Raw genomic sequence first — 15,984 nt, 5'->3', positions numbered from 1 at the left:
TAAACTGGAAACTGCAATTCACCACTGCTAATTATCTTTATCTTCAAAATACACCAGTAGAAGTGTGCCGTTAGTTGACTATGGCAACTGCTGTGTAATCCAATACACAATTATTTCCATTTTAAAAATGGGGAACAGAGGCTAATACTAAAACAGGTTCCAGTAAAGGAGGCCCTATTCATTGTTTCACAGTGTGCAGATGTACATCTTACAGTGGAGAGAAAAACAGCTTTCTCCATTGTGGCATCTATCTTGTGGAATGATCTCAAAGTTTCCACTGAAAATTGAAAATGTACTCAAGGCATTTCTCTGACCATAAATACTGGCTCCTGGCACTCCTGGCTTCTGTGGCTGACATTTTAACTTGGTTTTATTTAGTTGTTTTGTTGTGATATTTAGTTGTTTTGTTTGTGGATCACTTTGGAATTTCTTTTCAAAATGAAAGGCATAAAATATGAATTATTTTAATAAATAACTAAATAATCCAAAGAAACTAAGTTATCCAGAGTCAGATGAGGCTTAAAATTCCAGTTTCCACACTACAAATTTAAAATACTACCTAATTTTCTATATTAGACTGTATGCAAGCAGTGTACTGAGAGCCTAATCACCCAACTGTCACATGGATGATACCTAACCAATATTTTAATAATTTTATTGCTGCATTTATATCCCACATTTCCTCCAAGGAGATAAAGGTGGTATGCATGTATTTTAACAACAATCTTGAGCGGTAGTTTATGTTGTATATCACCCGTGGCCAATATATCATACCTACAGTTAAAGGAAAGACACAGAAACCAGCCAAAGTATTTTTTTTTCCCTGAACCCAAATATTTACATTCCTTCCTAATAATTTCCCATTATCCAAAATTGGGGCTCTCAACTTAGTTCATATTCATTCCAGATGCAAGACAGAACACCACACTTTACACATGACATCAGCGTCTTACCATTTGGATGCCATATTTCTGTGATAAACTTCATTTTTGGCGGCCTGAGTGGATAGTCCTTTGGGAAAGTAAGGTGAGCTTTGAAGACGCCGCCTTCACTGGAAAAAAAAAGGGGGGAGAATTTTCAGTCACTGCATTTAGAAGTTTCAAGTGATTTAAGTTCACCATTGCTTTGAATTTAAGCAGTCATCAGATCCTAGTACAACACTTTGGAGCATTACTAGGAATGATTATTTATTAAATGGCAGAGCAAGACGTGTATTTCCCCAAGCAATGCCTATTCTGGGGCTTCAGCATCAATTTTTCAGAATATATCTCAGGATTATTATTTATTCCAGGGGTTCTCAAACTTTCTACACCCAGAGTTCACTTGAGACAACTGAAAAATTCTGAGGCTCACCAGTCAGAAAATGGTGGTGGTGCATCAGAGCCTGTCATAAAATGGTTGCAGATGAAGGCAGAATTTGGCACTATCAGTTGGCAATTACCAATATCTAATCAAACTCTGGAAATTTCTCATTTCTTTGCCACAGTGTTTTCCTTGGGGCAAGGAGTCCTAAAGCTCACCCTTTCCTCAAGCCAAGAATGGGCATTTGCTCTGGAGGTATTGTGACTCACTCTCCTCATTTTACGAAGAATCTGCTGAACCACAGTATTATGTGAAGACTCTCTTTCATCTTTTCCCCAGCCTCTATGCACTTGCCACTCAAAAGTAATTTTTGTATAATTTTATTTATTTTCAAGAATAATATCTAGGTACAGAATAATAAAAATGTCTTCAGCAGTACAGATATTTGCCATTTTTGAGACAGTAAAGGTTATTGCAAAAGTTGATGAATGCAATACATCAAGTAACATAGAACAAATAATTATTCCGCCCAGGTAAAACTTTTTTTGTTAGCGATCTACACACAGTGCATCCTCCAGAATAAAACTTCAGCAGAACCTCAAAAGTATTTTTTTACCCATGTCCTGTAACTACTTCTTCCAGTCTATCACATTCAACCTGTACTTTATTCTACCTCCTGCCCCCAAAAAACCCTACTTCGGGTTTCTTACATCTCTCCTCCATGGTCATTTCACATTCACTACTTCCTTCTACAACAACTTTCTTTTCTATTCCCAGTTTTATTTATTTATTTATTTATTATTAACAAAAAATACCCCTTTATCTCACTTTCTAATTTCTTTGAGCACCTCATCTGGCCCTTTTCACTCAGAAGAGGGATCCCTTCCTACACCTACTTCTCTATAGTCCAGCCACTTTTACTCAGCATCCAAAGAATCACTGGTGCCAGCACAGGTTGAACCAAAAGGCTATGACATGGCTATGGAGCAAGGTAGGCAAGCAAGGAGGCACTGTGCAGTCTGTGGCCCACCTGAAAGTAGCTCAAGGCCAATGTTGGGGCCCAACCCAATATTTGAGAAAAACTTATTTAATCAATTCCTTAAACTTCTTCCTATTTCTCTTTAGTGAATGGCTCATTGGGTCAAGTCTACAATTTCAAGAGGAAGTACTAGAGAACCATAATGCATTTAGCCTAGGGTTTGCTAGTTTAAAAATCAGACTTAAGTGTCATGTGTGGCAAAGCCAATTGAAGTAAGTCTCACTGATTTTTAAATGGGATTCGTTTACAAGTACACATGCTTAAGCTTGGGCCTTAAGTTTATCTGCTTACAATCCATTTTGCTCAGTGTTACATGCAAACAGTATAACTTAAAGAAAGTGACACTCCAATCTACATGTACAAAGAGTAAAGTCTTTCATATGACCATCGTATGGATTTTACAGATTGCTATGTATTGCCTTTTCTGCTTTCCCCCTTCACTGTACTGACGAGGTGGTACTCAAACCACTAGGTCCAACTAATGTGTTGATAATCACAAGTAGATCATGGTCTGGGTGGTACTGTGCCATGTTTGCTTTAAAGAAACACTGACAGAGGAAAAGTAGACACAGTCCACCAATGCACCAATAGAAGTAAGACCTATCTTTACTTGCCGTACATGAACTAGCTACATATAATAGATTACAGAAATTATATGCTAACACTCTATATGGCAAGTCTATAATGAACTCTTAAGTCTACCTGAATGTAACAATATTTTCTTTATATGAGCCCTATCAACTGAAAAGGCAAATTTTTAAAATGATTATTCACAAACCTCAGCTATTTGTTCTACTTTACTTTGCTCTTTTGTTGTTAGGGGTATGTTGGCATTAACAAAGCACAACAACAATAATAAAAAGATTGGGATGGGGTAGAAAGAAGGGAGGAGCACGTCTACAGTACAACTCTATCCCCTGCCTCCCACCTGTCCCAATCTTTGGAATTGTAGTTTAGCTAAAGCACAATAAATTCAGATAGATATCCCTAAGGTAGAAGAGGAAAAGCAGAAAGAGAAGGGGACATGTATATTTAGTTACACTGGAACCCATATTGTAGGTATGGATTTGAACACCCACTAGAACACAAGACATCTGAACACCTTAAGACCATATGCAGATTGAAAATTTCACTAAAGGGGAATAAAAAAAATCTTTCAGGTTTCTGTGGGTACAGGACTGGCAAACATTTGTTCCAAAGCAAGTGTTGCAAATCCACATACACGTTTCACCATCATATGTATTTAATGAATAAGCCAGCTTGTTGGCTCTGTGCCTAAAATGGCGTTTTGTATGAGGCAGGTGTTAACACTAGGACAGATGCCTGAACTTGAACATATTAAATAGGAATAGTGGCAAGACATGTAGTTTCACATAATCAATGCCATTTGCAGCTAGCACCTGTTCAAGAAAGTAGCCTTGTTTTTCTGGCTCTCTTTTACATCAGGAGCATGACTAGAGAAATGTTTTAATTTCCTAGGCAACAGTATCACACTTCTTTCTAGGTGCCCATGCTACCAGACACCAGATATTTTTCCAGGCCTTGCCATTTGTATACCCAGCATTTATTCCAATTAATATGCCAACAAGCAGAAAGTGATTCATCTGCCACCTTCTATTTCACAAATGGTCATAAGCACATAATTCCTCAGAATTTTTCCTTGAGAAGTTACATTTAAAGCTTTAAGGCCCTGTTTTTGTAGCCAAAGACAGAACAAAGACCACCCTAAGCAAACCAAATTATTCAGATCAGAGCATACAATATGGTCCCCAAGATCCTCAGGAGGGGCTCTATTTTGCTGGTTGCACCACCACCTACTCTGCATGGAAAAATGTGTATTTATGATGTTCCACTTTCTTTCCATGAACTCAAGTGAATGGCAAGGGTAGTCAGTGTGATGCCCACCAAGCAGTCTCCCATCAAGCACTGGCCAGTCCCAATACCTGCTTAGCTCTAGAAAAGTTGCTGCATTATATGCCTTAAGGTCCTAGGGATGTCTCCCAGCAATTTACACATAGTTGAGTGTAAATGATGCAAGCTTCAACGTTTCCTGCCTCCAAACAGGAGGAGCACAACCCACTTGCCCTGTCAAACAACTCTTGACTCCAGTCAAAACAAAACAAAAAAATTTTTTCCTTCCAGTAGCACCTTAAAGACCAACTAAGTTAGTTCTTGGTATGAGCTTTCGTGTGCATGCACACTTCTTCAGATACACTTCAGATACCAAGAACTAACTTAGTTGGTCTTTAAGGTGCTACTGGAAGGAAAATTTTTTTTTTGTTTTGACTATGACAGACCAACACCTATCTGTGTACAGACCTATCTGTAACTTGACTCCAGTGTAGCACAAGTAGATACTCTCAAACAATGAGCAGAGACCATCATTTTGCAATGGAAGTCCCCAAGCCTCATACATCAGGGTGCATGTCGTTTTTACTTGCAAACTGACAGTGCAATCCTAGGCATGTTTACTCAGAAGTAAATCCCACTGTGCTCAACACAGCTTATTTCATAATAAGTATGTTTAAGATTGCCACCTCAATCTGCCTTATGATGCCTTAGGTACCTCCACCTGAGGAATATGGTAATGGCAATTGTCTTCTATACGAGACCCAAAATTAGAATAATATTATGTTAGCCAGCTGCCATGCTACTGTGGTTGTCAAGACCTTTTCTCCGGTCCTGAGCTTTGCTTATTGGTGCTAGCTGGATACTCAAGTGTTTCGTTTTGGGAAAATGTCTGTTTTATATGTGTACACTTTAGTTCAAGTGATAAAGGAAGATAATTTATTTAGGTCTCAAACTTCATGAACCAAAAAAAAGAGAAAAGCTTGTCCTGTTCAAAACATTTATCCTTCACTCCCTCCAAAGTCTTAAGGGGAAGCTTGTATCTAGGTCTTGCTATAGTTTTGCTTTCAGTCAGTTATTCATAGTGCAAGTCTGTCCTTGTGCCCTGCAGGGAGACAGAATATTATCTACATGGAGACTGAAACAAGTAGCTAGTTTTACTTCTTACAAACACAATATTACAAGTTATCCCCATTAGATTTAGGATAGAATTACTGTAACCCAGGATAATTCAGACTTCAAATACATACATTTTATACCACTATTTAATTCCCCGCTCCATATCAAATCAGTCTTGAGAGGGCAGAAGAAGCTAGTTATCAAAATATTAGATGCTTAAGCAAGCAGGTATTTTAGTTAAACAGCTAGGGATACTTACTACAGTGTATCTGGTGGACCAATAATAAGAACTTCCCATCGATATAGATCATTGTCATCTATTAAACCTGCTGAAAATCCTTCCACTGGGTTTTTGTTGAGCTCTGTTCAAAAAAGAAAATATATATATACTGTTATAGAAGAGGTAACATTTACACATGTCTTGTGCTTCATTTGTAACAAGCAAACAAATAACTTTCAGAGCTTATCCAAGTGCTCTTTAAGTTAGAACTCAGTTGTTCTATGCCACATTCTCAGGGTCCCTAGTTTGCTCATTATCTCGTAAACACAAAGCTCATATTCAATGATATACCAAATGCCCAACACATAAAGCCATTTCAGAGAAACCAAGTTGCTCATTCCTAGCCATATGGTCCTACTCCCCTGTGAGCCTCCAAACTGGCTTGTGGCTAGATTCTTCTTCCCTGAAAGAATGGCTATCTAATTACGTATGCTACAACCAACTATAAATTCCAATAAAACATAGTTTAAAGTATTTTACCTTGTTATTTAGCCAATAAGCCTGCTATGATCACCTGTACAAGCTAGTTGCCCCATGATACATAAAGGCTAGGGGCAAGGGAAAAATTACCCCTTCTGCTTATTCTGGGCCTTCACATCTCTAGTTCCTTCCCTTGGGCAAAAAAATGATGTCTTTTATAATGCAGAATACTCATACCAAACCTGACCATCAACTTCAGTTTGTCATTATTTACTTAGGCTGTAAGTTGGTCTAAAAATGTGTTTACACACTAAAGAAAATTATTGCTTTATTAAGATACAAATAAATCAAGGTTATAGGCTATCCATTAAATCATTTGTGTGAAGAATAAATCCAGATCCCAGTTGCTTTCCAGGTGTTGACTGAGAGCAGCCTAAATTGCTTGTGACCTGCAAAAGAGCACTAGTTAGCACGTGAACCCGCCAGGCAACCAAGGTCAGCTTCAAAGGCCCTTCTCCGTATGTCCCCAGCTAGTGAGAGCAAGCTTTTTTTGTGGTAGTGCCTAAACTGTCAAATTAATTCCTCAATATTTCACCAAGTACCTGCCAAGGTAACAAGAGGGTCAAAGTGGATCCTATTCCCTTGCATTTAGCATCCCTTCATTTTATCATGTACTTGTTGTTTTATTATGGTAGTTTGCTGCTTTTATTAACAGCTTGCCACTTCATTTTATGATTTTTAATGCTGTTTTTATGGGTTTTTAATTCATTTCTCTGTCAACCCCCTTGAGGACTTTTGAAAGTCAAAAGGTGGACATGTATTTCTTAAATAAGAAGCTATTAAACTCTTTGTGAGGCCTAGACAACCAGTTACCATTCACCCACAAGTAATGGGTATAGAACAAAGTTTTCCAAACTTTTCATGTTGGTGACACACTTTTTAGTCACACTTTTTATTTGCATCATTTAGCGACACAGTAATTCAGCTTTACTAGCAAACCAGAGGTTAAACTAACCCCTTTCCAGCCCCAGGAGGAGCATGGGGAGCGTTCGCGCAACACACCTATACACTGCAGCCGACACACTAATGTGACACACAGCTTGGAAAGCTCTGGCATAGAATTTACTTTATTTTACACAGCTTCTTTGAAGTGCAGGCAATTTTAAGAAGCCTGTTCAACTGAAGTGCATACCCTAGATCAGGGATTCCCAAACTTCATTCAGGTAGTCTGAGGCATAGCTGTGGATTTGTGGTTGTTACCAAGAAATCACCAATGAATTGAAGTCAGCAATAATTATTTCCCATAACTGGCACCTGCAGTATCTTCAAACATTTACAGAAATGTTCTTAAGGTTTTGTTAGTGTAAGCATAGTCTTCTGATAAATTCAAACCTTGACTCTGTTGCAATCTAACTTCCCAATCTTACAGTCCAAATACTTGGAAGAAAGTTTAACTGAAAGTATGGGCATGCTAAGGATCTGAATATGCTTGGACAGAAGCAAAAATAAAATAAAATAAAGACTACAGGGCAGAAGCAGCCATCTTCCAGATGTTGATGGGACTACAACTCCCATCATAGCCAATGGGAAGGGATAATCAAAATTTTAGTTCAACAATATCTGGTAGTCACCACATTGGCTGCTCTGTACTAGACGGTCACAAGCCCCAGATACTAGAAACAAACAGAAATGTACACATCACATTATCTAAAAAGTCAAATAAATATGACTGTGGATGTCATTAATATACCTAGAATATATCACTTGTGAGCCTTTAAAGTACATCCTGTGTATCACATTGGAATCCTTAAGAGCCACCCTATAAGGTAAGTCAGTAGTACTGCAGCATGGGAAGCTGGAAAAAATGTGGCTTGATATACAGTAATCCAAACTGGGGACTTCCCAATTTGTCTTACATCCTGATCAACATTCTGTCTGTCCCTGGTGATTTGCAGAAGGCACAGCAAGAGTTGAATGATGCTGCAACACTCTTCCAAGCCTTACTTTTTCCATACACTGATAAAATTCACTTGTCTCATTTCAATACACTTTTAAAGTGTTGCCCCCCTAGTAGAGAACACAAAATCCACCCATAGTAGGAACAGCTGATTGTTTTCTCGCAAATCTTTTAAACAGATTGTACAGGAAACTTGATTCAAGGTTTGCAGGATGACATAATTTGACACAGTTGTGGTAAAGGGCAAAAGCAGAGTAGGCCGTGGACTTAACTGGATGCCACAACCGTGTTTCAGGTTGAAAAAAAATTAGTAACTATCATGGGATCACAGAGTCGAACACGACTAAGACAACAACAAAAACTGATGCAACGGACATGGTCCAAACCACAGAGGAAGAACTATGTTCATCTCCACTAAGGTTAGCAAACAGAAGAAACAAGTTAGTTTGCATAAAGCATTTCCCTAGTTATGCTCTATTTTTTTGTTTTTCAACTGATGTTAAGAATGACCCACAGAGGGAGACAGTACTCTTGTATTTAGCAACAGCTTTAATCCCTTGGCTCCTTTGGTTTTTCTACAGTAAAGTTGCAGACTTTTGAAGTTACTCTATCTTTAATGCAGTGTTTTGAACCAAGCACAAAGTCTGTTGTACTGAAATGCCACTGTAAAGTAAATCTCAAGACCTTGCCTTCTGTGCTGTCCTCTTGTGACAAGGTTATGGCCTGAAATGGAAATCTGACTCATTCTACTCCAAGAGTGCTTTCATTTGGTACACCAAGATGGCAGTGCCAAGAATTTAAAAAACCAAGTAAACAGTTTTGACTGTGCCATGGATCAGCAATCCAGTTTATAGCACAAGCTGGGATTTACAATAACTTCCACAACCAAGTCCAGGGTTATAAGCCAAAAAGGAAACCGTGGCTGGGATATGGCTTTAGTTCAAAGCTGTTATGAGCAAGCAGCACTCCATCACTGGTTTACAGGGAGAGAGCCCTCTATACAAATCCAAGTGAATCAAATCGGTACAAGTCAACAAAAATGACTAAGCAGGAAGAGCCCTATGGCTAAAGGAGCAACTATGTATGGTATATCGACTTTTCAACTTCCGTTGGTGGTTGCAGCCTGCCATTTCAAAGGAACCTGTCTGCCACAGCACTCTGAACACCAAGGAAACAAAGAAGTCAGGGCTTTCCTGAATAGCCTGTAAATGTGCAAGCTAATAGGATCATAGAATTGTAAGTCGCCTTGAGTCCATCACGGAAAAAGGCAGGGTATAAATAAATTTAACAACAACAGAGTTTGAAGGGACCCATAGGGACATCTAGTTCCACCCTCTTCAGTGTAGGACTTGCAACTAAATAATCCCTGACAGATGGCCATCCAAGCTCTGTTTAAAAACCTCCAATGAAAGAGTATCCACCACCTTAGATCAATTATCTCATCAACTGTTCAACTTTAGTATTTTGTTTCTGGTGCTGTGTCTAACTTAAATTGTCAATTCAACAGGGCCTGTCTATATATTTTATGCAGCACCTAGTTTTTAAGTGCTATAAATATAAGCTGAGAAAACCAATACCTACAACTATTGATTTCAGGGAGATTTATTATTGCATAGCAAAGAATACCAATAAACCATCACATATAAAACAATAGAAAAGCACAGTGCTGATGAGAGATGGGGTGGAAACTGTTGCTAAGATCATTTGGTTGTTTCAGTCTGCTGACTTGCCTGTATTCTTTGTTTACATAGAAAATTTTAATTTTTGTCCTTATTGGACTTTAGCTTTGTTTGCTTTATGATGGAGCTGCTATTTTGTTATTTACTGAACTTGTTCTTATGGATTCTGTATTTTTTCTATATTATTTTATCCATATATTTCTATATTGTTGTTATTGTCCCCTGCTCTGGAACTGAAAATATTCAACGAAGAGCAGGTTATAAATACTTAAATGATTAAAAATAATTTAAATTAAAACCAGCCAACAACTGAAATTGTGGCATTCAACTTCATAGTGGAGGCACCTAGGAAATATATAAATACAGTGGTACCTCAGGTTAATAACTTAATTCGTTCCAGAGGTCCATTCTTAACCTGAAACTGTTCTTAACCTGAAGCACCACTTTAGCTAATGGGACCTCCCATTGCTGCCATGCTGCCGGAGCACAATTTCTGTTCTCATCCTGAAGCAAAGTTCTTAACCCGAGGTACTATTTCTGGGTTAGCGGAGTCTGTAACCTGAAGCGTCTGTAACCTGAGGTACCACTGTATGGTGAAAAAGGTTCAGGGCTCCATGAAAAATGATTTTGGCAATCCCACCCGCCATTGAACCCAATGAGTTTTGACTATAAGTGATTTTGGCTTTAGACGCAATACCCCCATGTAAGTTGTGGGCCTAATGTACTTGCCTGTTAAGCCCTAATGGTTTGAAATTCAACACCAACATCCTGAACTAGATTTGGAAACAGTGCAGCTATCAGCAAGGCTCATTTAATGCTGGTGAGATACACTACAATATGTGGTCCTAGTTAGCAATCTAGTTGCTTTATTTTATACTACGGTAACTTCAGTTTCTGATCAATATTCAAAAGCAAGCCCCACATATAACACACTGCAACAATCCAAATGAGGGGTTACCAGAAACCATGCCTGAACTATCCCTGCTTAGGAAAGGCTACAACTTCTGCACCAGCCTAGGCTTGGAAAAGATGCACAACATCAGTAAGGCCTCCACTGGGGCTCCAATGGCAGCAATGCAGCTAGGAGAACCTTAGAGCTGTGCACCTGACCTATCAGGCGAGTCCAGCCCCATCCATAACAGGTTAAACACCTTATCATTATAAACCAACAAAACTCCTACACAGCAGTACACAGCTTTGCTTCCTCATTCCTTGAATTTGTAACCAAAGCTTAGATCCGTATTCTAGTACTGCATTGTCCCATGTGAACTAAACTACTGCAACATGCAAAATCGTATGCTACCTACTGGTTTCTTTGGACGCTAACATTTTGCTTTCATCCAGACCCAGTGCTCAGTAACATGGTTGCAAGAGGGCTGTTCCCCTCTGGCCACTGTAGGCTTTGCAAGGCAATAAAGCAACAAGAATGCTGAGGAAAGGTCCTTTTTACATCACTATACTCCCAGCACCTCCACAACGTTCTTTATAAAGAGTTCCAAAACCCAGCAGCAGTTGATACCATCTGTCCGCTGAGGCCTCAACAACTCAAGGAACATCCTATTCAAGGAAGAGAAGATAAGCTTTAGTGAGAACTTCAGTGATTCCCAATTAGCTAATTGGGACCCCTGTTTTTCAGGGGTCTGAAAGTATTGTGGACCCTTTTTCCCCCCAAAAACCAACACACAGACCACCTACTTTTGCAAATTTTGATATCTCTATGGTAGTTTTGTTATGTGAATAGTCTCAATGACCCCCTGGGTGGGTTACACAGACCCCTGGTGTCTGTGGGCCACCAATTGGGAACCACTGATCTAGAACATTTTGTTACCTAATTCTACTATGCAAACAGCTTTAACATCATATCTATAGATCTGTTTCAAGACACTGGCAACTACAGACACAGGAATATTTGCTTTCTCACATTTCCACCAGATGTTTAAAATCTCCACCTTATTGCAATGTCAGTGCCTACCATCACCTCTTTTTCCAAGACTTCCAAGGTGTCCAATGACATTGGAAGGCTGTCTTACCACTTTTCACTATAGCTTGTAGTTATCAAAAAGGTGGCTCCCTTAAAAAAGAAACAATTCCAGACTTCTGGAATACTGTCTTGAAAGTCCTGCTTCCATTTATCTTTATATTACTGCTATTTAACAAGATCTACAGAATTGCTAGTATCTGGTATATCTTAGCATATTATTTCAATTTATTTATTACGAATAAAGCCCCTTATTATTTAAGCACTAAATTATACAAGCAGTAACCATGTCCCTCCATTTAATTAATCAATTGCTTCCCATAAAAGCATCCCAAAACATTTATCACAGTAAACATGTACTTTGGGTTTAATGATACACTAGATAAGCTGGAGATCACCAGCAAACCAGCTATGTTTGAGCAGAGGAAATTCAGTAGTGATGCTGAATACACAAACTAGTCATCAGTTATCAGATGAGGGCCACTGAAAAGCACAGGAATCAAGCTGCAAAAAAGCTGGATTGGGGTGCAGCTATTTGGATCTACATGAGCAACAATGTTAAACTGATCCAAATTTGACATACTAATGCTTACTTGCCAGGAAGGCTGATTTAGGAAGATGAAGAACTACAGCTTTGTAAGAGATTAGACAACTGTACACCTGTTTCAGAATGGATTAAGTTTTCCATTAAGAACAAGTGGCCATACAAGTTATTCTTACCTGTAATACAAAAATGGGAAGGCGGAACCCATTGCATAACGCCAGTGTACGGTTACAGAAGCAAAGTTTTAAAACTGTAGTATAGAGTGGAAGTAACGTAAACATTTTCCTAAAGTTTCTGAAGAATGTGAAATTGCTTCAATTTATTTTATGGGAAGCAACAAATAAATGAAATTTAAATAAACAAGATTGTCCCTTCAACATTCTGCACCCCTTAGTGCTACAGTACTTTTTGGTGCCAGGTATACCATTTACAACATTAGAAATTTTGTCTATAAATTCATAACTAGCTATGGCAAAGTCTTCAAACCAAATAGCAGGAATAAAACAGTCAACATAAAACTGGACACAGCAGCTTTAGTTACAGATAGGTAGCCGTGTTGGTCTGCCATAGTCAAAACAAAAAAAAAAAAATTTCCTTCCAGTAGCACCTTGAATACCAACTAAGTTAGTTCTTGGTATGAGCTTTCGTGTGCATGCACACGAAAGCTCATACCAAGAACTAACTTAGTTGGTCTTTAAGGTGCTACTGGAAGGAAAAAAATTTTTTTGTTTTGACAGCAGCTTTAGTTCAGGTTCCAACTAGGGAACATAGGATGATCAGCTGCTATACAGCTATACAGAGTCAAGCCATTAGTTCACATAGCTCAGTACTTTCTACACCATGGGTCGGCAAACTAAGGCCCACAGGCCGGATCAGGACCAAGTGCCTTCTGGATCCGGCCCGCGGACAGACCAGGAATCGCCACATGGATCGCCAGTGCGTGTGTTCTTTCCCTCTCCCTCACATGGCGGTGGCGGTGCCTCCTCCTCTCTCCCTCCTCCTGGCTTCTCCCCACCCTGCCTAGAGGAGGAAGGGGGCTGGGCTTTGTTGGTGCCAGCAGCAGCAGAGCTCGAGCAGCTGCCATTTTAAGCAGCCCCTCCCCGGAGCCCTTTCGTGCACCGCTCATCGTCCCGCCCCCGCCGCCAGCCCCTGCTGCTCGTAAGACAGCCACCGGGGCTCGTCCCTGGTGCTCGTAAGCAGCCACCAGGGCTCGTCCGATGCTGTGGAGAAGGGAGGGGAGAGTCGTGGGGGGGCATGGCTTATAGTCCTGCCACCCAGAAGGTATCAGGGACAGGGGACCAGCCCCCTGCTGAAAAGGTTTGCTGACCCCTGGTCTACACTGACTGAGCAATAGCTCTCCAGAGTTTTTGGCATGAGTCTTTCCCAGCCCTACTTGGAAACACCAGGGATGAAACCTGGGATCTTCTGCTTCTAAGGCATCTACTCTTCTGAGCTACAGCCCTCCCCTTGAATTTAGGATGTAGTTGCTATCCTTATCTGGCCCCAAGCCATTTTTTCTGGCCACCCAAGACAAGTAGACACAGGCAGAGCCCAGCACCTTGATGAGAATGGAAATTGTCCCCAATCCTGGACATCAGAGTAATTATTTGATGACTGAAGTAAAAGCGCTGAGTCACCCCACCTTCAAGTAAGTTATGGGGAGAGAATGTGTTCCTGTGTGTGCAGTTTGCTCACACCCGTATCTGGCATGCAGCCCTGAAGTGTGAATATGACCCTTGGGTCAAAAAAGATGAGTTACCTCTCATTTAAGGAACTGGATGAGCTTTTTTATGGTTCCAATACTTGCAGCAAAACTGTAACAGGTTCATGGACCAAACAGAAGCCATTTTCCTGCTTTCAGTTGCACCATGTTGCATTGTGCCCTTTTAAGTACAAAATAGATATTAGAATCAATTTCTTGAGGAAGTTTGGCTACATACATGGGTCATTCAAAATCCATTTATAGCCAGCATACTGGGAGACCACTCTAAATCACTGCTGTAGGTTGACACCTTGAACAACAGTAGTCCTTTCAGAATTATGCAGCGGCTTGCGTATTTTGCATGTGCACGCACAGACACCATACTGTAACATATGAAAGCATCCATTCATGCATATTTTTTGGCTCAACTATCTAGGGAGCAAGCAAAATGTTGCCATAAGTCCAAAACTGATCATACTCTAGTACACAAGTGATTAGGCTAGATGCAAGTTTTGGTGGGAGGAAGTAAGCTCATTAGATAGTAAGTGGTTCTACCGACAAGAGAACTCAAGATTTCCAAAGAGTAAATATCCTGACTGACTGGATTACGGTATGACCTCTTAAACTGAGAAGATAACCTAAATGAACATCAATCAATCAATCAATCAGTTTCCAAAACAAAAGGGATTCACTGTGAAGGAATAGCTATTTAAATCAACAAGACCATCTACTCACTAAGCTTAGCTTCTCTTTCCTGTTTTGTCAGTATGGTCTAACCACCAATAGCAGCAGTTGTAAAACAGCTCTGACGCCTCAGCTCAGGCTTGCCAACACTCTCTGCTCTCACAAATTGCAGTTGTTTTATTTTACACTTGGCTCAGCACAGGCCTGCTTGTTTATCTTTCCCACAAGCTAAACTTAACAGTACAGGACACCCTTCTGCCAATCCAATACTTCTCCCACTTCTGTATCACTGCCCTCTATTTCAAAAACAGGTATGAACTGAGCATGTTGGCCTGTGTTCTCAAACTGTGAAAGTCTATGGAGACATGGTCACTAATGCAAATGGTGCAAACTTGTCACTGAGACTGACTAATGAAACATGTCTCTAGCTTGCATCAAGCATGAACGGTTTGCTGCTGCTTTCTAGTCAGGACATACATGAAGAGTGCACAGAAACAGTGTCAAAAGCTGCTAAGGCAAACCTTTATTTCTTCATGACATTTTTACTTCCTTAGAAAACCTTACAATATTTTATTTTGCCCAGTGCTCAGAGAACATGCAACTTTGCAGCAGGAATTATGACAAGAAAGGGGAACATAGAGAAATCAAGTCTGTTTATTGTGTCAAGAACTTAAACAAAAATAAAAGTTACACAGCACAATTGCTAGTATGCATCTTTGGAATACCGGTAGCTTCTATTCTGCCATGGGAACTTGAATGTTTAATAAAATTACCATGTTGCCTAATAAAATTCAGTAAAAAACAGGTTAACTAAAATAATTATTAAAAAGGCAACTATTACTAAGGCAATAAAACTCAAGCAGGATAACCCAGTAATAATGTTCACAAAGGACTACAATCATATTGAATTGGGCACATAAAGTTGTGCAAAACAAATATTTATAACTTTTCATTTATAATGGCATTTAAGTGGATTATTACCACAACCTTTTGCTTCATAATGCTCCAATAGGAATTGACACTCAAATTCAAGTTGACAGTATTTAATCCAGGCATAGGCAAACTTGGCCCTCCAGATGTTTTGGAACTACAACTCCCATCATCCCTAGCTAACAGGACCAGTGGTCAGGGATGATGGGAATTGTAGTCTCAAAACATTTGGAGGGCCGAGTTTGCCTATGCCTGATTTAATCTCTTCATATTTGGACTTGTCATCTTCCTTAGATTTGTGCAAATGTAAAAAAAATTACAAAGTTTGTTTCCACTAAGCCACCTTTGGTTGCCCGCCCCCCGAAATACAAAAAGTGGTCACATTTCTGAATCAGAAGCTGTATATTCTTCTAATGCTGATTAGTCAAAAAGTTTGTCTTTTCAAATTGATGTAAAACAGTTCAGAATTGTAGTTAGTTTCATTCCCAGTATTTTGGATCCA

At 39.6% G+C, this 15,984-nt stretch overlaps 1 protein-coding gene across 2 annotated transcripts in view; it reads right to left on the bottom strand.

Moving 5' to 3' along the window:
* UBE2G1 (ubiquitin conjugating enzyme E2 G1) overlaps positions 1-15,984 on the bottom strand; it is a 32,314-nt gene that overhangs the window by 5,847 nt on the left and 10,483 nt on the right. For both annotated transcript variants that reach the window (XM_083587250.1, XM_083587249.1), the window contains exons 2-3: positions 5,568-5,670; positions 954-1,051 (exon numbers count right to left, since the gene is read on the bottom strand). In XM_083587250.1, the coding sequence (XP_083443376.1) occupies positions 954-1,051; positions 5,568-5,670 (201 nt within the window). The remainder of the gene's footprint in view (positions 1-953; positions 1,052-5,567; positions 5,671-15,984) is intronic.

This window comes from Podarcis filfolensis, assembly GCF_964270895.1.
Source record: "Podarcis filfolensis genome assembly, chromosome: 15".
NCBI lineage: Eukaryota > Metazoa > Chordata > Lepidosauria > Squamata > Lacertidae > Podarcis > Podarcis filfolensis.
Note: the sequence above shows the minus strand (reverse complement) of the source record. Positions and strands in the feature narration are given on the sequence as shown.